General features: G+C 39.4%; 1 protein-coding gene across 6 annotated transcripts in view; it reads right to left on the minus strand.

Annotated features, from left to right (window-relative positions):
* The window catches only part of MAPK10 (mitogen-activated protein kinase 10), a 138,063-nt gene that overhangs the window by 38,245 nt on the left and 75,937 nt on the right, over window positions 1–23,881 (minus strand). For 5 of the 6 annotated variants that reach the window (XM_056490560.1, XM_056490564.1, XM_056490563.1 and 2 more), the window contains 5 exons: window positions 12,594–12,723; window positions 11,256–11,314; window positions 10,127–10,265; window positions 9,016–9,181; window positions 5,846–5,917 (listed from right to left, as the gene is read on the minus strand). In XM_056490560.1, coding sequence (XP_056346535.1) covers window positions 5,846–5,917; window positions 9,016–9,181; window positions 10,127–10,265; window positions 11,256–11,314; window positions 12,594–12,723 — 566 coding nt within the window. The remainder of the gene's footprint in view (window positions 1–5,845; window positions 5,918–9,015; window positions 9,182–10,126; window positions 10,266–11,255; window positions 11,315–12,593; window positions 12,724–23,881) is intronic. The other variant, XM_056490561.1, reaches the window with a different exon arrangement.

Consider the following 23,881-nt stretch of genomic DNA (forward strand, 5'->3'; position numbering starts at 1 on the left):
ATAAGATTCCTAAGTGTTTGAAAAATTGCCTTAGTGACTTCTAATTTTCCTCCTGACAAATACCCTGGAAAACAGGTGCTCTCCTGATGGATGCTATATGGAATTAAAAGGGAATTGACACAATTTTACAAGGGTGAGGCTTCAAAACAACCTATGAATTTCTGCCTTTTTTAAAAACTTTCTGTGACTCAGTGGGAAGCCAGCACTGAAGAAGGCTCCTGCCTCTTAGGCTGCAGTGCCAAACAAGTGCTAAAAAAAGACTGTTAAAAAAATGACTAAAAATGCCATGAGCATCCTGAGCAGCAAGCTCAAGATGAGAGGAGGCACAAGGGATGAGACACATCCTTCCCTTTTCCCCATTTTCTTTTGGATATGACTGTATAAAAAAACCACCACAGTAAGAGACACCTACAGATAATCTTGCCAAGGAATGTGAAACACCTTACACAGTGTCTAACAGACCCTGGCACTGAAAACCTGCTTTGTAGATCCTGCATTTCTCAGCTTCAGGTCCTCTTTTTAGCTTCTTTAACATTTTGATTTTGAAGTATCTCTTCTGAGGTCTCAAAGAGTATTCAAGTACACTTGTGTTACCTCTTTGAGGAGGAAACCCACAGCTAATCTCTCTTGTGACAATACAAACAGATTAGCATTGAGGATGCTTGTATGCTTTCATATGTGGAACAGGAATCACAGAACAGAATCCCAGGATATGCTGAGTTGGAAGGGACCCATCAGGATGATTGAATCCAGCTCCTGGCCCTGCTCAGCACAGCCCAGGAATCACACCATGCACCTGAGAGCTTTGTCCAAAAACTCCTTGAACTCTGTCAGGCTGGTGTTGTGACCCTGTTCTGGTGCCCAATCATCCTTTAGGTAAAAAACTTTTTTCTGATAGCCAACCTAAACCTCCCCTGACTCACCTTCATGTGATTTTCAAGGTGTTCCAGTTATTTATTTTGGTCCCATCCAAATACCTGCATGCTGTGGACAAAAGGCACTTCAAAACCACTGTTTTGTCTGCAAGTTCTAAATTCTCTGCTCAGGTGTTCCAGTCTGCCTCAGCTCAATTTAGCACAGCTGCCATCAAGAAAAAGCTGACTAATGCCACAGAAGAAAAAACCCTAAGCATTTGAGACCATCCAATTCTCACAGGCACCAGAAAGCCCAATTAAAACTTGCCTTGATTGAAATTCATACAAGGCAGCAGTGTGTCCTGAAACTCTTTAAGGTGAATGATGGGAAACAAGCAGTGGATCATCTTCACTGTAGCACCTGGGATGCAGTCCAAGAGTCACACAGATGACAGACAGCATGGGGGTTTCATGCTAAGTGCAAATTACACTCTAAATTGTTGGAGTATGCATATCAGAATTAAAAATAAAAAAAATAAAAAATAACATTAAAAAAAAAAAAAAAAAAAGAGAGAAAAATGGCAAGAGCAAAATCATCCTCACATCTTCTCTGAGACCTCTTTGAAACAGGCCTCCCCTCATATGAGCAAACTTTAGGACAAATCCTGAGTCCAAAACCAAATACCAAATACCCAGGGAAGAATAACCCAGGTCAACAAAATCCAAACTTAGCCATCAATGCCATCATAGCTAAGACACACTTAAGCAGCAGGGTAACATGAACCAGCTGATCCTACCTGGAAAGCCAGGCCAGTCACACTTAAGAGTATCTTTTAAATAATCCTGATTGCTGCTTCTGATTTTAAGACAAATCAAGCCTTAAGAAAACACTAGCCAGAGCAAGAAAAACAACAGACTGCACTTAACAAAAGTGCAGAAGCTATTACACTGTAGTTTAAGAAACACTCAAAAATGCCCTCAAAACATTAAAATGACACTTATGAATCAATGCAGATCAAATGCAAAGAGGAATTCTGCTTATGAGTGGTCGAAAGGCAGCACCTTCTCTTAAAAGACTTTCTTGATGCAAATTTTCTCCTAAGGCAACAGAACACTTTCTGTCAGATGTCAGAAAGCATCTCTTAATCCCACCACTCTCAAAGACAGCTGGTAGGCAAGGGAGTTTTTGAAAATGTGGCCACAGAAAACATTAACTGCATCAGTTAATGCTGACTTCTCTTCACAATTCCTTTTGGATGTTGATAATTTCATAGAAGAAAGTTGGAATTTTTCTCTCTTCCTGTTCTAATGGTGTTTTCTCTTTTGACTGTCTTAGATTTTAAACTACTTGCAGTAGGAATTCTTTTCTCTATATTTACAGTGGAAATTCAGGCCTAGGCAAACTTAGGACACTTGACTACTTAGGACAATATACCACAATATATTTCTATGGCTAAATCACTGTTTTCCTTTGATCTGCTGAAGGACTCACACATACTTGCCATGGTACCATCCCCTGTATGCCTCCTTCATTTCAGCACTGAAAATAAATGCTCTGATCTCTTTATTTTCCCCACTTAGTCACATGTGCCTGTAGGACATCACTGTGGACTTGGCAGCTCAGATCTTAATAAACCTGTATCACCTGAAAGCATTCATTTTATGCTTTCCCTTCTCTTCAAATAAAAAACCAGAAATACATTTCCAATCCTAAATTGAAATCTTATGAGATTTTGAAGATTTTATTATCTAGAGCTGAACCAGGTTTTGGAAAGCCCTGGGTTTTTCTAACATATTTCCAATGGCATCCAAGAATTCAGGCAGTTTTTGGCTGCTCACATTCTTTCTGATTTAACAAAAGTGGAATAAGCATCAAAGAAACACTGAGCAAGAAACTCAGAAGTGGACTACAAAAGCTTGCCAGAACTTGCCAGGAATATTTCAGTTTGCAAATCCATCTGGAAATGGATTGAAAGGTGGATTTCTTCTCAAGAAGGTCTGATTTCTGACAAGGAAATTTCCCTGACATTATTTTGAAATGTCTGCCTTAGCTGAATAACAAGGAATGGGGGTACCTGCCAGGCAATTCCTACCCAGTACTCTCCTGGACACTGCAGGCTCTTCTTACTTGTCTGAAAACCAGCTGCAGTCTATCCAGATTCCAGAGCTTTCTCATGGCAGCTTAGGAGAGAGTTTCTTGTTGATGTAGATGAAAGGTTCTGGAATTAATCTCCTCCATGTTTTAATTTCCACAGAGACTTTAAAAATGAAATTTCATTTCACGTCAGCAGCACCTGAGTGCAGTGGTAACTCAGTGCGATGGTTTAGGTAAGATTAAATTTTAAAATATTTTCTTTCCATAAAACATGGCAGCAGCTGTGAATTTTTTCTCAGATGTATACATTGCCATGCACAAATGTTTCTTCTCCTGACTAGAAATGAGTCAGCTCATATTGATAGAAAGTATACACAGTAGACAGTCTTTTGAATGATTAAAAGGAACTGGTATTTTTGATTTCTATACAGACTTGCCTCTTTCAGCTAGAAAACTCTCTGCTGGAAAGCCTTAAGTACCCAAGGGAAGTATGGAATGTGCTTCTGTGAAGTTTACCTGCAGCTGCACAAATGTTTCTCCAGCTCTTCCTGCACCTGGGAGGGAAACTAGATCTGCTCATCAACATCCATGGAGGGCTGGGAAATCAGATGGACCCGTGCACAAACCAGGGTCTCCAACACTGACAGCTCAGTCCTGGGGTCACACTGCTTAACACATGAGTACTGACTTGGAAATGAATGTACAAATTCTTCTTTTCTTTTTTCTTTCTTTTTCTTCTTTTTACTTTCTTTTTTTTTTTTTTTTTTTTTTCTTTTCCTTTTTCTTTTTTTTTTAACTTCCCACTCACCTGAATAAACCCACCATTAAAGCACAGTAGCAATTTTGACCTGGCCCACATACATTCTATTTCAGGATAGGGGATTTCCAATGATTTAAAAAGTAGGACTATTCCACAATTTATACAATATTTGCTGCGTATGTTCAGAAATTTGGTTCTTATTTTCAACTGATGCTGAAATGTTAAAACATGCTTTAAAAATATTTTACTGCTATCCCTGAATACAACACTGTCATAAGAGACTGTTTCCACAGCCATACAGAAACCAAGTAATTCTGTAATTCTACACTGTTTAAATTATATAGCATTAACATTTTTCTAGATGTGGGCAATTTATTGTTGAAAAAGGAGAGAAACCCATTAACTATGCTACTATGCTTTTATCCTGAAACCATTCTTTGTATGAATTCTAGCAGCTTATCAACTAAAATCTCAGACTTCTCTCAGGAAAGATTAAATGAAAATATCCTCAGTATTTGCAGCTGAGCCTCAAGTGTTTTACAGACAGTTTAGTTTTTCTTCAATTTTTTAGCCTTTTTTTTTTTAGTTTTTTGTTTGTTTGGGATTTTTGTTTGGTTGAATTGTTTTTTTTTTGTTTTTGTTTTAAGAGGATAAGAGTGCATTGTTTGGAGGAAGGGCTATGATGGTGTTCCTGAGGTGGTGTTACCACTGAAACACAGCATAGCTATCACTGAATTACAGGCTTGGGAATGCTGGGAGCTGCTCTGCACTTGGAGGTGGCAGCTGCAGGTGGGTGTGCAGCCTGCTCCTCATGCTGCAGGGACAGCTCAGCACCTTTAAGCACCTCAAAGCTACCTAGTAATAAAAAAATCCCCCTTCTAACCCCTCTGCCCCTCATCCTGTAAGCCTGGAGCAGCCCAGTGCTGCTGTCACCCCTCAGCAAGCAGCAGGACCCTGCTGTCCCTGCATCCCCCAGAGCTGCATCTTCACTGGGCCACCCAGCAGGGCTCAGCTCCCAGAGAAAGTTGACAGAGCTGTGAAAACAGGACAGGCAGGACCCAACTTTGACAAACATGACAGGAATTACTCAAAAGTCAGCAAAAAAAAAAAATAAATTGCTTCCACGGCTACACGTCAGTGAAAGCTGAGTTTTCTTCCCACCAACTGCCAGAGGCTGCTGACACCAGATTTTCGTGGTGCCTTTCTGCCAACTAGCTGAAAATAAAATGCTTTTTGTTTCTGAAAGTGAAGATCTGTTATGTTGCCTCATTCTATTCTGATGAGCAAAACACACTTACTTACACTTCCAAGCCAGCACGGGCAGGTTTAGCCTGTGATAAACAGGAGGCTAAGTAGAAACCTCCTCTTTTGTTTTCATTTTCTAATATTGCTTTCACCACCTTGGAAGGGGTAAAAATAATATCACCCAAGACAAGAAGAACAAGATGGGAGGGAAATGTGGTTTAATTGACGACACAGACCTCATGCAAGTAAAGGGAAGTTCATTTTTAAATCAAGAGAATCTGATTTCAGGCCAATTTGGAAACCACAGCAGATAAACTTAAACTGGGTGAGTCAAAATCTTCATTTTGTTTTAAAGAAAAAAAAAGAATGTTGTATTGACTCAACACTGAGCCCATACAGCATTGAGATGAATCCAAAACCATGATGCATTAGCAAGCAAAAGATTATGATGTCACCACAAATGTTATGAAGTCAATATTTCCAAAACATAAAAGCAGAAAAACAGATTTACAGGAATGAGATGGGCCAAGTTAGGAATTTTTTCATTTTTTCTTATTTTTGCTTTTGAAGAACAGCAAATAAAGCTTTCCAATTTGCCATTATAATGCTTGTTTTCTACGTTGCTTATTGACATGACATAAATAGTATATAAAATAGGATGATTACAGGTTTTAGAGCAACTTAATTGACTGAAATAATTCTGTGCATCTGTTTTTCATTTTCAATTTTGTGGGTATCAGCAGTGTGCTATTTTCATTTAGCCATACCTCTGGGGTTCAACTTTCTGCTTCTATCTTTACAGTCCTGGTATAGTCATTTTATGGCAAAAGGGATGGGGTGGAGGAGAGGAACAAATAATAGGTGAAGCTGCAGCAAATGGCACAAGGATACAGTCCCTTCCTGGAAAGAGGATTTTGTGGCGAACCATTTCTCCCATAATGCATCCCACAGACCATATATCCACTAGAACAGCAGAGACAGGGAAGTGAAGAAGGAGGGAAAAAAAGCAAAGTTAACTACAACATTTCACTCCTAAAGGAGGGGAAAAAGAGCAGGTTGATCAGAACAGTACAGTTTGTTTTGTGGTTTTGTTGGCTTTCTTTTTCATGTCTCACCAAAAGCCAAAATAAGTAACTAAATAAATAAAAGCTGTGTCAGTCAGCTCAACAGCAGTTAGTTACAACAGTGGAAAAAGTTTAAAATCAATAACAACTGCACAGACCCATGGTATACACTGAACTTATGGTTAAAAAACAAGTCCTTTTTTTTTTTTTTTAAGGAAAAAACCCAAAACAACTGGATAATGATAATCTGGAATAAATCCTACTTGCAGAATTTCTAGGCTTTGTTCTCCAGCACTGAGTCTCTCTGCAGCAGCTGACAAGAGGTTCCAAATGGAGCTGCTCACACAAGTAAAGGCCATATGGACAAATACCACCCTTGAAAGTTATTTAAAACACCTCTTGCAGCATCTGTACCCATGTCCTATCTAAAGGTATCTACGTACTCCATACCCAGACAGTGTGGCCTGAGTGGACTCTGTTTTGTACTGTGTAGGTACTCAAAATAAATGCTGTAACAAAAGCTCCAAAGGACAAATATCAACAAGACTAAGAGCATTTCCTATTCCCAATGCTGCCTTCAGCTTTTAGATGAAATATCCAGAGTTAACTTATCTGCTTGACTTGGATAGGGGCTTTTTTTATCTTTAAGCCTTTAAAGAAAAAATGCTGGATAGATAGTGACACAGTACTCACAGACAAAAAACCAAACAAACCTGTCTTCTATGTGAAGAGGAAAAAACTGCTTTGAAATGCTTTAAAGGGCTATGTTGTTTCTGAGCCTGAAATCCTAATTTTCTGGTCATGTTTGACCTACACAACCAGTTTTCTCCTCTTTTTCTACACCTTTCTAAACCTTCAAAAGCAATCCAAAACAAACCAAAGAAACAAACAAACAACTCATTTCTTGGTAAAACAAAAAAAAAGAAAAGGTGAAATGTTCCATTTGGGAAAAGGAGGGTACAGGAATCAGGGGCATGGGACAGCAAAAGCATGCCTGAGGCAGTGGCAGAGTTTTCTTCCTAGTGATAGTTTTGGGACCTTCCAGAGAAGTGCAGCAAACTGGTGATAATTTTGCATCTTTAGCCAACCAAGTGCAGAAAGAAAATGAAAGCAGTGAACAGTCCTTACACAGGCAGTGTAGGTAGTCAGGGGGGAAAAAAGTCAGGGAGCTTGAGTAATGTGGCAGCACAGGCCAGAGCAGGGAAGCAAAGAAAACCCTTTCTGTTGACTTCCTTGGGAGCTGGGTCAGAGCCTCCAAGCACAGCAGCTCCTCTGACAGCTCAGCTTCATCCTCAAACATTCTGTTTTCTTCCTCTCCTTATTTCAGCCTTGTCCAAGTAAGACAAGATCATTCATCTTAAGCCAGATTCATTGCCCAGGGAAGTCAAAGGAAGTCTCTGTGTTAAGTTCAATGGGCATTTGATCAGGACCCTTGGATGTGGCAAACATTAGAACTTTCCCAGCTGTGTACTTTATCACAAAAGTTTGTCTAACTTTTTCTTGGTGCAGTTTTAATCATGTGAAAAGCAAATGTTCTCTCTGTCTTTCATGGACAATAACAACAACAATAATCCTAATCATCTACTAAATGTCTGGAGGGGAAAAAAAACCAACAAAAGAATTAATCTGACAACAGAACTCTGGATATTGACTAAAGAACTATCTAAAGAGTGTTTGTTCAAATTTCTAATGGCACTTAGCAAAAATTTCAAACTAAATACTTTAAGGAGTATTATTCCTTTTTTTCCCCCCTTGAATTATTGTCTAAGCTAAAAAATACATATTAACAATAACAATAATAATATCTATTTTTTAGACTTTTAAATTAGAATTTATACTTTAAACTCATAAAGATTACAAATAATTCATATGGGGAGTTGCTGGTTTCAGAAGAGATTGTGTGATTACATTTTTAGTGCTGCTAAAGTCATGGAATCAGCTCCCAAAATCAGTTTCACTGCCCTTTACAGGATGCAGTTGGCTGATAAAAGTTGTCCTGCAGCTTAGCTAACCTCCTCAACATAAATCAAGTAGGACACCTTTTAACAAATTCCTGGTCTTATCCCATTTGCTGTATTTGCCATCAAAAAGCCTCCTCAAACAGACAAATGGCACCTTTGACAGCAAAATCTGAGCCATGGAATATTCCCTCCTTTCCTGCCTGGTCTATCTGGCACTCATGCAATTCTCAGGTTTTTTTACAAAATGAGAACAACTTTAAGAGTTTTCCCTTCATCTTCTGCAAAATTTGAGCTCCTCCTTACCTGCTCCTCCATAGGAAGCACCCCCACCTGCTTTTCACAATATTTCCAAGGACTGAGATCTCTCTCAGACTATTTAGAGCACTATCCCATTTACTTCTAGGGAGATTACACACAAATTATATGTTTTGTTTATTTATTTATTTATTTGTTTGTTTGTTTCAGCTTTTTCCTCTTCTCTGAAATTCTGCTTTCCATTAAAAAAAAAAAAAAAAAACAAACTCAAATTGCGAAATTTATACCTAGGTCTTGACAAGATGAAACCTGTCAGCAAGGCCTGGGACTTTGTTAAATTTGTCATGAAGAAGGAATTAATTCCTGGAATTTAGATCTAGATCTGGATTTAGAGAAATTCTGGAAGGGCTAGGATTTGCTGCTTCAGCTTGTCCTTCTTGTTCCCTCAAGAGATCCAGACCCAAATTTGGAACACATCACTCTTTCAGCAATTCCAGTGGTTCCCATATTGTTTCACAGCCACAGAAGACAAAGATATTCTGGTCAAAACGAGCTGACTGCAGCTGTAACCTCAAGCCTAACTGAGTTTCCTTCCTCTGCAATCCCACACTGATAAATTCACCAGCAGTGCATCCCAAATACATTCTGTAGCTGCAGCTCACAACGGTGAGGACCTGCTCTAATTCCAGGCATCCCTTCCCACATTTCCCATTCCTGTCCCTCCTTTGGGTGTCCCTGATGATGGTGGAAGAAGAGTTTGCCCCTGGGTGACCAGCCCTACCGTTCTCCTTGTAGCCCATTCCCAGGATGACCTCCGGGGCTCTGTAGTAACGTGTCACCACATATGGGGTCATCATGAAGCTGGTGCCTGCAGTCCTGGCCAGCCCAAAATCCAGAATCTTCAACGTGCAGTCAGACTTCACTACAATGTTACTTGGTTTTAAATCCTGCAAAAGACAGTGAGAAAAAGCCATGTGACTGTCCTTTGCAAAGCCAGGCACAGCTATGATATGGACTTTAGGTCAGGGTTCAAATACTCTTTCCCTCTTCTGACACAGTTATAATCAGAAATACTTGCAAATATACTGCAAACCCTTGCTATTGTTTCTCCAGCAAAGTGTTCTGGAAGCTGCTCTACCTCAGCACACTGTGGGGCTTTACCTGGATAACAGGAGCCTACTGGTGTTAAATTAATTGCATTTACCAGATCAAGAAACTGGATTAGCATCTGAGTGCTGTTTTGATTAGATTATTCTCCCTTAATGCTGTGAACCTGATAGAGACATTCCAACTGCACGAGTGGAGATGCCTTAATGCTTCATTTATAATAATTCAGCTCATCTTTTGCTGGATGACTATCTGGAAACCAAATCTGTAAGACTCTGCTAAACATGACATGCCATGAAAGGAGAACTCTGTAGAACAACATCCATTTTTTAACCCACTTTATCAGCCTTTCTTTTCTTTAGGGAAATAGGTTTTCATTTTTTAAAAATGTGGAAATCCCAAACTAATAAAAGCACTTTTCAATAAAGAAGTTGAGTCAGGGTATTTTCAATCCATTGAGAATTCTCTCCTGCTCACAGTGACATGACTGATCTCCCTGCTATCAGCTATCACACATCCTTACCAGGCACAGCACTGATGTGGAAAAGCAAAATTAGAGGATGCATTTACTATAGACTCAGCTCTTTCCATTTGTTTCAGCACATGTAAATAATGGCAAATGCCAATTCCATATCCCCTGACCTCTGACTGTGGCTCTTATGTTTATATTCATTGTAGTGGGAGAGAGGGCTTTGATCCACAGTACACAGGAGAGTCAAGTGGCATTTAAAGTCTTCATGATCATTTCATATGCTGCCCTAAGTTTTAGGCCAAAGGGCCCTTACCCTGTGAATAATCCCTGCAGAGTGAAGATGCTTGATTCCACAGAGCATTTGGTACAGAAGGTAAGACATTCGCTCATGGTCCAGCTCCATCTGAATGACCTGGCACAGGTTGGCGTCCATTAACTCCATTACCAGGTAGCTGAATGGAAAAGCAAAGCCACAGGATTTTTAAATTTTTTTATTTTTTTGTTTGTGTGTTGAAGGCAAATCACAGCATCATCTCAAATAAGTAACAAAGCCTTTTCTTGCTTCAAAATTCACTTTATTTCCGATGACTGGGAGCAACAAACTGGAGATGGGGTCCACTGACCACAGCACCATGGAGGTGTTTGTGTCTCACTGCAGAGGCACCACTCTTTTAGCATATCAGTAAAATTGGTGGATTATTTGCCCTTTCTTGGTGAATTCCCCATGACAGAGACTGTACCCTACATGGGCAATCAGGCAGCACCACACAGAAATGCACAAACCCCAAATGACCCACAAGCACCAAATGATGTAACTGCTCAGCCTTTGACCACTGCAAGGATGGCTACCACAGTAGAGATGGGAATCTGAGAGAAACAGAGGTGCCTGAGAGGGTAAAATATGCATCCCCAAGCAGAATGCCTCCAAAAATCCTCCTAAGCTTGCATGACTTCACAAAATCCTCGTTAAAATTAATTGGTTACTGCTGGTATCAGACTACAGAATAGGAATGCATTTCCATGCAATGTATACAGAATATGGGAAAGACAGGAAGATAAAATGAGAGGAAAAATATAAAAGAGACAATACTTAAAATTTCATTCACAGCAGGTTTATACTAGGCACAGTGGTTTTCCAGCAGGGCAAGGTTGCAGCAGAGATGCTGATTGTCTTCTGCACCTACCCCCAGTTTCCCAGCAAATAACATTACACAGGCAAAGGTCATATCACAACAAATATGAAACCCAGTGTTTTTCACTTTTTAAGTGAAAAGAGCTCTCAATATGGGAATTCAAAGAATTTTTCTACCCACTAGACTCACACTATCTTTTTTAGAGGGGGCTACAATCTTTGTATTTTGCTGAGTTATTGTAATCAAGGTACACCACAATGCCCCACACATCCCTAAAGCTTTAGCTTAATTACTGCCCCTGTTACTTACACATCCTGGAACTCCTCCAGAGATTTCTGTGGTGTGAAGACATTTAATAAACTGATAATCTGAAAAGCAAAGTAAGACAAAAGAATAAAGAAAAGTGATATACATAATCAGTTGAACCTGTTTTGAAGTGTGTTAAAGGACAAACTTTTTTCACTGCTCTATTTACATTAACACTTCTCACTTTAGGGATCAGTGAAAAACTTGGCAACATTCAAAATAAAATACCGTAGATCTCTCAGATTTCTTCTAGGTTTATTTGAAATCATCTGAAAGAAGATAACCAGGGACAAAACAAAGTGCTAAAGGTGAGACACTCCTCTCAGTTTTGGAGTTACAGGTTCAAAGACCAACTTCAGCTCAAACTAGCATAGCAGTCTTTGTGCTACAGCCAGAATTTTCTTATTTATGAGGAATGCCAATTAAATAATCAGGGGCCACCTTATTAAACACGAGTCTTTCCTTCTCTCATGGCCTCAGTTTCTTTGACTGCACACACATGCACATGCTGGCTGACACCAATTCGTTTGGGAGAGGTACAATTTTCATTAGAAACACTTTGAAACAGAGACACCCTGAGCAAAGACATCTTGCATGATTCAACTCCTTTTCTCCTTCCTCTTGTTTGGTTTGCATTTTTGTTTGTGTGATTTAAAATGGGCTGAAGTGAGGCAGAGGACTCTAGTGTCAATTCCTGCAATTTGCCATTTTTGGGTCAGTCCCTTCTCTTTCCATGTGAACTTATGATTGAGAACAAGTGTTGAATCTCCCTTTACATCACATTTTTAAACCTCATCTATGCTTTGCATAAGGAGAGTCATTGTAAGATCTGAAGGACAGGTAAACACTGCAAATTGCAAAATTCACTCCTAATGAAAAGCAAGGGGCACACAGACAAGACAGCAGGAAATCTAGGAGGTGGAGGAAAATGAAATCCCTGGGACATCCCTTTACAATGCAGTGTGGCAATCCTACATATTTCAGTACAAAAATGCAAGTTGCTACAGTGTCAGGCAGATAGCTCTAACACATAATGGTTAAAATTAAAACACAGCCATGGAATAACACTTCTGGTGCAGCAGAGGAATATTTTCATTCATTATGGATACTAAATTATATGCAGTAGATGGTGCAAGAAGTAGAAAAGTCTAGAACAATCCCAGTTTTGGCACAGCCTTTAAATAACATGTGGAATATCCTCAGTCTCTCCTGTGGGCATGTAGTACCAGACAGAGTGTAGCCCTTGAGCATAATTTCTTCAATTTTAAAAAAGGAACCCAACTAAACAATTTCCTTTCTAACACAGCAATGCACACACCATTTCCCCTGCTGAAAACTTACATTTTTATGATTCACACACTTCATGAGGACCAGCTCCCTGTAAGCTCTCTTGGCATGGGTTTGGTTCTGAAAGGGTCTGCTGAGCTTCTTAATGGCCACGTTTCTGTCAAGGACGGCATCATATGCAGCACTGTAGTGGTGACAAACACAGGGGTTATGCATCTTAGAGGGTACCCAGCACTTCCCACAGCATATTCCTGAAACCCAGCTCTATCATTTCCTTTTTTTCCACTGAGAAAAATACTGGGACAAAAGAGAGTGTTTCTAGTAAAAAAAAAAAAAAGTAAGAGATCAAAAGGAAACATGTTAGACCACATCAGCAGAAGACAGCATACACCACTACTTCTAAACTCCAGTTCCACTGCAAATTAACACTTATTTTCAAGGGGTGGGGGGAAAAAAAACAATTAACTTTAGGTAAAAATACAATAAAAACTGGATGAGAAAGAAGTTGTTTCATAAAGGAACTCTCTGTGCATGGGTACAGCAGAAAACTTTTCCTGCTGCAGTTAAGAACACTTTCACAACATGGCTCAATGACCAAATGCCCACTGATCCAAAATCAATTTTGTGTTTTCATTATGATATTTCTAATGGAACCAAGTTATTTAGTCATTCTTTGAGACCATATCATCCAATTCCACTGACATACCTAGAAACAGAACCATTTCACAAGGTTTTTTTACCAATTCCTGATAACCAAAAAAAAAAAAAAAAAAGTTACATATGCACATTTACAACTTTTGAAAATGAAGAAATACATTATTTGAAGAGGGATTAGGGTGGATCTTATCAATTTTCTTAAGTATCTGCTGGGAGGATTAAAGAAGATGGAGCCAGACTCTTCCAGTAGTCCTGAGCAATCTGCTCTAGTTGATTCTGCTTTGAACAGGTGGGTTGGACAAGGTGTACTCCAACATCATCCATTCTGTCATTTGGTAGCAATTCTTTATTCTCCTATTCATAAGACATGTAACTTTCATGAGCCAGCTAATACCCTGCTATAAACAAAGGTGCTGCACTCACCATAAAACCACAGAACCATAGAAGCAGCAGCTTGGGTGACAAGGCTATCAGAGATCCAGCCTGACTTGATTTCTCTCTGGCCACAGAATTTCACTCAACAAAACCTTGTGTTAGGAGGAACATGATGTGTGATTTACAGCCTAACAGTATGGAGCAGAAAGCAAACCTCCTGTAGCAGCTGTCAGAATCTTGTCTGTCCTTCTGATGTAGCTCAGCCACAACAGGGCATCATAAAGGCAAACTAAAATGCTCCTTAATCCCACTAAGAAAGCACTGAACAAATAAAATGCAAAGCCCAAAGATTTAAAAAATCCAGGATCTTTCAACAGTTAAATATTTTGTCCCTACTGTTCATGGACATACACTGCAAATATAGTTCAGCACACAAATCTCTGAGCTAATCCACATTATTTGATCACCCAACTTCTTTTAGGATGAATCTAGCTGAGACTCATCTGAGCTGAGTAAGAGTACTGTGGATAATTTTAAGATTCTTTTTTCATATTTTAATCTCATTAGATACATCACAAAATTACTGACTAGAAGTTAGAAAACAACAAAAGTTTGTCTGGGCAAATATTTTCCTCAGCTTCCGATCTCTGTTTGCTTTTCTGAATTTTTTCTCTCTGTCACAGTGACAGACAAAACCATTAACCTAAAATCAGAAAACCAAAGGCTTCTTAAACACTTGCCTTTTATGATCAATTCCTGATCCTTTCCATACCACTTTGAACACCTTTAGAAGAACTAAAGTAATCCTTTGTAGAGGATGTTTCCTTTGAGACACAAGGATCTTGACTGCAATTCTATCATGGTCTTCTATCAAATGGAAGGTGTCCAACTACTTGAAGAAGTCAATAGCTAAATTCACTGCACCAGGTAAATCCAGAGCCCTGATGGGTTTTTTTTCTGTGTTCACCAGAAAGAAGCTTTTGTTTACAGCCAGCCAGCTCTGCACTGACCACAATGAAATTTCAAATACCAGATCCTCTCTGCTGCTTGCTACACAAACTCCTTATCTTGGAACAACACCAAGGTTAATATTGATGATAAGCCTTTTTTGGACAAACTTCAATCACTGGCAGGAGAGTGGCTGTATAAACAGGTGACTCCAGGGATCAGGAAAGGGAGAGAGAGTAATGAGTGTCTGTGATTCTGAGGAACAGGCTGAGCATAAAAGTCACTCTAAATCTCAGATAAGAACTGGACTTGCATCTGAAAGAGTTTCTCTGGGATATCATAACACCTCTTGCTCAACTGTGAATTTATTTTTAATTTATACAGTTTCTTGATTTTATAGCAAAGACTCTAAATTACCCCTGGTCTTGTAATAAAATGATAGCTTTACTGCAACATGAGCTCAGAAAAATCCTCCAAGTTTACTACCATGTCTCTGGCAGCTGTACAGACAGAAAAGGCAGTAAATAAACTCTTTTCCTATAAATCCTCTTTACAGTTAGTCTGACATGGTAAATGTTAGTGCTAAAAATGCCTTTTAAAACAGTAAATAATTTGAAAAAACCTATTTAGCAGAAAGAAAAAAAAAATAGAGAATACAAATTCATGACTACCAAGAGACATATGTGATTACAGCTATTTAACAAGATGTTTTGCTGACTTTGACAGGGAAAAAAAAGAAACTCCTCCTAGTCAGATTTACACAAACCCAGGTCATCATTTACTACTAACATTCTGTGTGAGCTCAGACTGTAATGGTCAATGAGCAATGATCTATTGTTAGGCATTCATTTTTATACCTATTTTGAAAGGAAATGGAAAGCATTCTAGTTTCATGTCCAAGTTTCTATTTCAATAGACACTTAACAAATAAATACTTAAAATTATTCCTCCCATCTTTTCATCAACAGGAAAACTTAACACTTATCAATTCCATTTTAGTCCACCCCAGAATGGACTGTTCAATCCACAGAAAATATGTATTTTTTAAAGTCAACCCTTAGGGATGGATTCTTAGGATAATAAAGGACAGCCTGTCCTATGGGGAACCATGTCAAAGACTTTACAGAAGCCCTAATAAATGACATCTGTAACCCTGCCTTGTCCCCTGATGGAGTCACTCCATCACAGAAGGCCATGGGGTTGGTCAGGCAGGACCTGCCCTTGGTGAAGCTGTCCTGGGTGTCTCAAATCACTTCCCTATCCTCCATGTGCCTCAGCACAGCTTCCAGGAGGATCTGATCCATGATATTCCCAGGCACAGAGGTGAGGCTGACAGCCTGGTAGTTCCCAGGGTCCTGCTTTCTGCCCTGTTTGAAAGTGGGTACAAAGTTTTCCTTTTTCCAGTCACCTGGGACTTCACCTGCCTGCCATGGATTTCAGAATATCATGGAGAATGTCTTGGCAACTGCATCAGCCAATTCCCTCAGCGCTCTGGGATGGCTCTCACTGGGTCCCAGAGACACAAGTGCATTCAGGTTCCTCAGTGGCCATAAAGCTGATCTCTGCTTACAGTGGGAGGGACTGGCTCCCCAGTCCCCATCCTGCTGTCCCTCTGGAGAGGTGTGGGGAGGGAGCTTGCCTTGAAGACTGAGGGAAAAAGACAAGTACCTCATCTTCTCTCTGGTAGGGGTGTCTCTTACCTGGCTCAACAGCTTACAGGTTTACATGCAAACACAGAGTCCAAGCCCACAATTCATCCAGTCCCTTTCCTGCCACCCATAAAGGATTAAACAGTATCACTGTCATATCCATAACAGTCCAATTTTGAATCTGTATTGCTCATTCTTTTTCAACTACTACAGTCATTGCCTAAAATGTCAAAGCCAAGCAGCCCTGTACAGCAAAGATAAACTTGGAAGCAGAGTTCATTCATAATTCTAAGGACAGCTAGATCTGAAAAGTTCTCTGTGAAATCTATTTCACAATTCAGTCATGCTGAGAGAGCTCTTATCTGCCAAAATCTCAGATGGAAGAGTCTGAAAAAAGGTGTTTGAGCCATCACATATAAGACAATGTAAAAGAAGCTGCAGGGATAAAAAAGGATTGAACACTTATTTGTAATAAACATATTTACAATAAAATTTATTTATCTTTTTGATTACATGAGGTGGTGATGCTCTAACAAGAACACTTTTGTAACCCACCAGTTATCAGCTGTGCATATTGATGCAAGATAAAACTCTTCCCACAGTCATCTTCTCTCTCAAAGACAGGGATGCAGTGGGAAAGCCAATGTGGAAACAGCTATAAATTCACACATTGCCTGGCACACCACTCAGTGGGCTCTGGTTCAGTTTGCCAGGAGATTAAAATATTCATGAGGATGCTGAGTATGGAGCATGTTTACACACTTCTCATCTGCATGTGCTCTGCTAATTCTTTGTACTTGGCTCCCTAAGCCTTGGCTGTTTAATACTTTTCTGAACAGAACTGTAAAATCAGTACTTTCTGGTCCTGAAGTCTCTTGTCACTAACTCACAACACAGCCTGCTAGCTGCCAGTAGCTTTTGTTAGCTGGCAGCAGCTTTTGTTAGCTGCCAGCCTAGAAAATTCAACCTGGGCAGCAAAAGGAGCCAAGTTTCATTTCCATTCTGCTTTAAAAGGGCTCTAGACCAATACACTTCCTCGTACACGTGTAGCATGTAAGAGATTACAACCTCATGGTTTCCAGAGTATCCTGCACTACTCACTCTTGGCATGCTCAAGGATTTACCAAAGCCAGAGCAAAGCAAAAGACTGAAGAATGGACCAGAGATGGGGTGCTTATTAATATTCAGTGGCAGGAAACATATGGGCAAAAGAAGCTTAAGTAATTTGCAGGTAAACCATATTTGCCCCACATCTGGAGAATAAGACACTGAATTTGGCAAAGAGATCTGACATTTACTGCTCTGAACTCAACAGGGAATGTAAACTTTGGACAGTTTTCAAGTTTGTTAAGTAGCACAGCCAGAAAAAATCCAGTTTCCTTATTTAACAGCAATTTATAACACATGGGAAATAATGTCACTGAGGCAAAGTCTGTGCACCAGGCAGAAGCTGAGTACCTATCACATTCAAACTGTCAGTCATGTGATAAACCTGATATTTTCTGGACCTACAAACTGGAATAGAGACCAGCTGCTATCTTACTATTACCCCTCACAACCATAATTTAAAAGACTTGCTGGCTTGCCTGACAAACAGACCAAAAGCTGTCACTTGGGTGAAGAAGAAATGCTATTTCACGTTTCTTGATGCATTTCTCAAATGACTAAAAACCAAAATTCAAGTGTTAAATAAAAGCATACTGCTATCAAGCCTTCACCTACAATGTGATAATCATGGGAAAAAAAAAAAGTAAGAAGTTTAATTCTAAAAGGCTACTCAAATTCTAGTTTCCCCAAACTAACCCTGCAGTCTCTACAAGGCTATTTCAAGCAGACAAAACTGGCATATTTTACCTACTGCATAACAAGGCAAAGTGCCTTTTCCAATGGGAACAAAATAAAAATGTTGTTTGCATATAGGTAAAACCTTACAAAGGGAAGACCTTGTAAAATCATGGCTCAAGCTGCTACTTCAGCTAAGTAGAAAATGACTGTGGGGAAGTGGCTCAGCTGAATTAGGGGTAGAAAAACAAATTCTATAACCATGACATGTTCACATTGTGGTGTATGATGGTTGGTTGAATCATGTTTGTTATGATTTAAAACTATGTACCTGGTAACTGGCTAACTGCTTTAAAAGACCTGGTTTTTGAAATAAAGCATCTTTCCTCTGCACCTGCCTGGCGACTCTGCATTACTACAGACCCTCACCCCACTGTTACACCAAAAATTTCAAGCTATAGATATGTACACAGAATTTTCAAACACTATATTTGAAGCCAGGAAAAAAAAAAAAAGATAAAAAACAGCCAACCAAAAAAAAAAAGATAAAAATCCATACAAATAACATCCACAAACAAACAAACAAACAAACAAACCCCTCCATGTCCTATTTTTCACTTGCAAAGGGACTCTGTATTTGAGTTTTCCTATTTTCTCCTTCCCTTTCTAACTGTCTCTGTTGCGGGCTCTTGCCCATTCTGGTGACTTTTCCCACTCATGTCATACCAGACATGCCTTGCACTGCTCACAAACTTCACCCAGGCTTCACACAGAATACCTTGTTTCACACTGTCTTTCTATCTTGTACAACTTCTATTTAATTTTTTGGGCTGTCCCTGGTTTTTATGATTGTCTAAGGACAGGTCCTAGGACAAAGCACAATACATTGCTTTCTGTAATGCACTGTGAAAATCTATAGTCTCCATTAACATCAGAGAATAAATACCAGCAATACATACTGACAAAGAAAATTGAATTACTTGAGCTGCATTTCCTCCCAGACTGGCTCTAGTTTTTCTATTTGTGGTCTCATTGCTCTTCTTTTTTGTTGCCTGCCTTTTTATTTAGGTGCTGTGTCCTATTGCCCTACCTCCCTGATTCCCTGTGGCCACAGCCATCCTCCTGTCTCAGGAGAAGCCCCTTGGTCCTAAGAGGGAACAGCAGTGCTCTGTGCAATTGTTCTCATGTGAAACACATGGTGATCAGTGATGATGATGATGCAACAGTGCTCATTGCAGTGGGGACAGCATTTCAGCTGAATGACATGGAAGGATAAGCCTGGGGTCTGTTAAGGAGCAGCTACAATGCACTGACAGCAGTTCATGCCAAACCTGGTTTTCCAGGAGGAGCAGAGTGTTGAAAAAAATCTTTCCAATAAGTTGCATCATAGTAGTGACCCAGCAGAAATGTGAGAAAAGGGAGATCTGTCAGTGACCAAAAGGAAGCATTTGACAGTGTAGGAACAGGTGTACCTGACATCTGTAAAGAGGGTTTGAAAACATCACTGTCTGATAGCAAAAATTGTAAATTAAATGGAGTTTCTAACCAACCACAACAGAAAGAGCTGAAGTTTCACAATCATCAGTTATTTCCCTGCAGAGACAGAGTTTACAAACAGCTGACACAGAGTTTACAAACAGCTGACACGTTTTTTAATGGCTCCAAGGGGACCACAGCCCCAGCCACAGCTCTCTGCCCAGGAGCTGTACCAATCCAGCTGAAAACCCTGGCTGCCAGAGCTCTCAAAGAGCCTGACCCTGCCTTTGCAGTGCTGGATTTGTGACCAGGTAAAGGCAGCATTGCTGCCAGGCTTCACAAAAACAGATTGCACAGAGATGGCTCCCTCACAAATTATTTACTTTTTTCCCCCCATAAACTTGCAGAGCATAAATATGGAATCGATTTTGCCTGCTTAACTGTTGTAGTCATGGAAACCATAAGGGTTCTTTAAGGAGAAAGGAATCAAAAAAGGACATAGAAACACAGGCAGTGTGTTTTAGAGACAGAGGACATGATTTCTTTGCCAGAAAAGAATACTGTGGCACATTTTATTACATACCATTCGTGATTACCATTACATTTTAAATTTTAGATTTCTTTGCACAAGCAAAGGGAAATTAAAAAAAAAGAAGACAAACATAAAATATGTGGTGACTCCCTGCCTACCAGGATCTCTGCATTCTGATAGAAAATTTACATTACAAAATAAAAACAAACAAAAAAGAGAAATTGAGAAATATTTTTGATATATCCTTTTGTTTTTGCACTTGCTTTTTTCTCTGTTTCTTATAGATAGTCATAGTAGATAGAAGCTGCAAAAAGCAAAGCAAACAATGGTTCAAACACAATCCATCTGTGCTATTTTTCAGATGTTATGTATAGTTTGCCACATGGCAGCAGCTCTCTGTGATCCTAGCAGCAGTTCCTTCTACATCCAAGCTCAGTTCTTTGCTGGAAGAGCACTCCAAGGCTTGGCCTCTCCCTCTCACTCCACATGCAAGCAAAACTGCCTCTGGATATGGGCTAATATCCAAACTCTAATAAATCAGCTTAGGAAACACAAATCTGACCAATTTAAATAAGCATCCCCACTCAATATTCTGGAGGTCAAATACAGAGAGATACTCAGCCTTTGCTGCACCCACTGGAAATCTCTCAGCACCTTAAAATTCACCTGCTGGTGATCCAGATTCCAAATACAACTGGGAAATTTGCTCTCTCTCTCAAGAACCAAGCCATAGATACATCAGAATCACAAAGCATTTGCTATTTCAGATGTACGCCAGATCTATGGGCAACCAAATACACAGTTTTTGGTGTTTCAGAGCCACAATGTACCAGAAAATTCAGAGAATGTCACAGTGTAATTGCAAACTGAGAGCTGGGGAAAAATCCTGCAATGCACAAATGAATGAGGGAGGTCTGAAGCTTGCTTTGATTTGCCTTGTTGAATTTCTTCAATGTGAAATTCCCAAAATGAAAAAAAATAAAAAATAAAAAAAATAAAAAATAAAAAAGAAAATAAAAAAAAATCTGGGAATAGTTTAAACTATTTGTTCCTAGAATAAAAAAATTAAAAATCAGCACATATTGCCATTGTATGGGATTATAGCACTGGGAAACATGGCAGAATTTGTTTATACTGCATGTTTATTTCACTATCAGCACAGCAACAGTTCCCAGTGCAAAGTGGCAGCTATTTCCAACATTCCTCTCACAGAACACATTTGTAAAACTCTTTAAAAGTTGTCTTCAGAAACCTCCTCAGGAGCAGGATGTCAAAGCACATCAGCAAAACACACAACAGAGTGAGGAAGAGAACATTGGCTGAACTAATGGACACAGTTTGAAGAATCTACAACAGAACAGGATCAATCTGCGGTGCAGAGCACAAAAAGCCTGCAAGATATAACTGGAATGGAAGTAACCAAACTCACAACATATGCTCAGTTCTGATTCACATGGGGGGCTGACAAAAATAATGCTGCCAGTCCTTTCAGGGCCACTAAAATTCAAGGCATATCCAAATATATTGTTCACCTCATTTTGCCTCTGAGTGACAAGTATTCTTTGTTCTCCTCCTCTAATTCATGATTAATCCCACAAAGAGAACACCTCTGAACTTCGATGGAACTATGCCAGTTTATACATGCACAAATGTTGATCTCTATTAGGGAATACAGTATTTCCATTCAATGACACAAAGAAATCAAAACAGTGTTACTGGGATAGCAGGACCACAATGGAGAAAAAAAAATCATGTCTCAATAACTTGAATATACCAGTGTCCAGCTAAACAATATAAATAAAATTTGTATTAGCTGTAAGACACTGATATGACCACTATTCTCTGTGCTTTTCCCACTGCACTATAGGAGAAGTATGAGCTTGGAATTGACTATGGTCAGAAGGATCAACTGCTCCTTTATATGGCTTTTATCATTATTCCCATTGCAATATCCCTTGAGATCCTTATACCCAGCCCAGGAGTCAATGGTGCTTCACAAACCAGAACAGAAGGATAATAATTGTGCAAAAGAGTTTTTGCATCTTGTAGTGGACAATACCAAATATGTCCTTTAGGTTCAGGCTCAAAAGTATTATCAAACCACTAAGTCAAAGAAAGATGTCTGTTGACATTTCCCAATTTACTACTTGAGGAATATATTTACAGCCTCCTCTATATCTGCAGATGAGGTGTCTTTCTAAATTTATAATGCATTCACTGCAAAGCTCTCATAAAAGCATAATTCCTTCTCTCATATCCTCCACTCAAACATTACTCACACAGAAACTTCCTGCATCAACAAGACAGAATAAAGCCCTTCCCAGTCCAGCTGACACATCAGACCACATCTCAGCATCATGCAGCATGAAAGCTTGTGCTCACTTTTTAGAAAAGACCAAGATAAAGGATTTCAGCTGAAAGGCATCACCAGCCCCAATTCTTTGATGTTCACACAACTTTGTTTTCAAAGTTATCACTTTCTCCTGACACACAGAGGTATAGCCACCATGTGGTCATAAACCAGGCCAAATGTCTTCATAAGATACTGCTAAGATTTTAATTACTTGTGTCCTCAAGCTTATGTCTTCCCTATCTCCCTTGGAAACCTGGACTTCACCCTTGCTTCTATCATAAATTCAAAAACTGTCAGAGGCCCTTCAAATTGCTTTTGAAATATTTCTGTACAACTCCATTTTTCTAGACATCACAGACAGTATCAAAAATATCACAGGCAACATAAAAATGATAGCTTGCAAACCACAGCAGAAAACCTAGAGATCAATTACCTTGCTTCCAGGCAAAAAGCATTCATCTAAAACATAAAGAAACACCCACTTCAACATCAGCATATTTCTGTTGATTTTATGGAACACGAGAATTCCTCTCCACCCACCATGCACAAACCCAAGCTGAAAGTGACCTGTCTCTCTCTCCTTGCAAAACAAGGTAGGTGTCAACTCCCTCCTAGCACTGCAGAGGGCTATCAGCTACTCCTCTCAGCTGTTTAAGTGGCACATATCTAATTAAACTCAGAAAAGTTTCCTGTTTCTGTGACAGACTCAAAGACACAAGCTGGTGCAGTTTTTACGACTACAGCTTGGTCTAATAAACTCCAAGCTGTGTTTCAGCGATGCCCCATCATCATCATCATCATGCCTGTAATAACAACATGATAATGATGTGCAAACACACCCTTTATAGGCTTTCTCACAGATGTCAGTGTGATGTACAGTGAGCAGACAGCCCACACTTTCATAAAGAGTAGTGCTTGCAGGGTGAAGAGGAGCTTCTCTGCTCAAGAGATTCCAAGCAGTTTGTTTTCTTTCCTTCTTTCGGCTGCTAAAAATAATTTTGTGAACATGGTTAACACAAAACCCATTGAAAGAGCCCAAGGATTAATTTCCAAAGATCCTGTATGTTGTATGTCTGTAGAAATACCATTTCCTTACTGGGTTTAGAATTATTTCACATGGGCACAATTATAACAATCACACCATATGGTTTTCTCTTTTTAATGTAATTCACTAAATTATCATCTCCCGAAGATTTAATATATTTATTGCTTCCATATCAAGAAAATATCCTTTTCTTTGATGACATTTTCAGCACAGTTCAGTGACATCAAGTCCCTACTTTGATAATCACATTCCTTGCTTTCTGTGGCTGCCTCTGTTGCATAACAAATTGTTTTCCACTGACATCTCCTGCTTACCTTGAAACCTGTTCATAGAACCATATGAGAAAGATTTCAGTATTCTGTAGCTTTGCCTAGGAGCCCTGCAATGCCTTCCAGAGCCTGAAAAACATCAGCTCTCTCCTCCTAAAAGGAGTTAGCATTCAGCAGCCATGCTCCATCACTCCATAAAACCAAGTGTTACTATGCACCAAAATTATTCCACTCAAAAACAGGTAGTGTCCTTACC

This window comes from Oenanthe melanoleuca, chromosome 4 (assembly GCF_029582105.1).
Source record: "Oenanthe melanoleuca isolate GR-GAL-2019-014 chromosome 4, OMel1.0, whole genome shotgun sequence".
NCBI classification, from domain to species: domain Eukaryota; kingdom Metazoa; phylum Chordata; class Aves; order Passeriformes; family Muscicapidae; genus Oenanthe; species Oenanthe melanoleuca.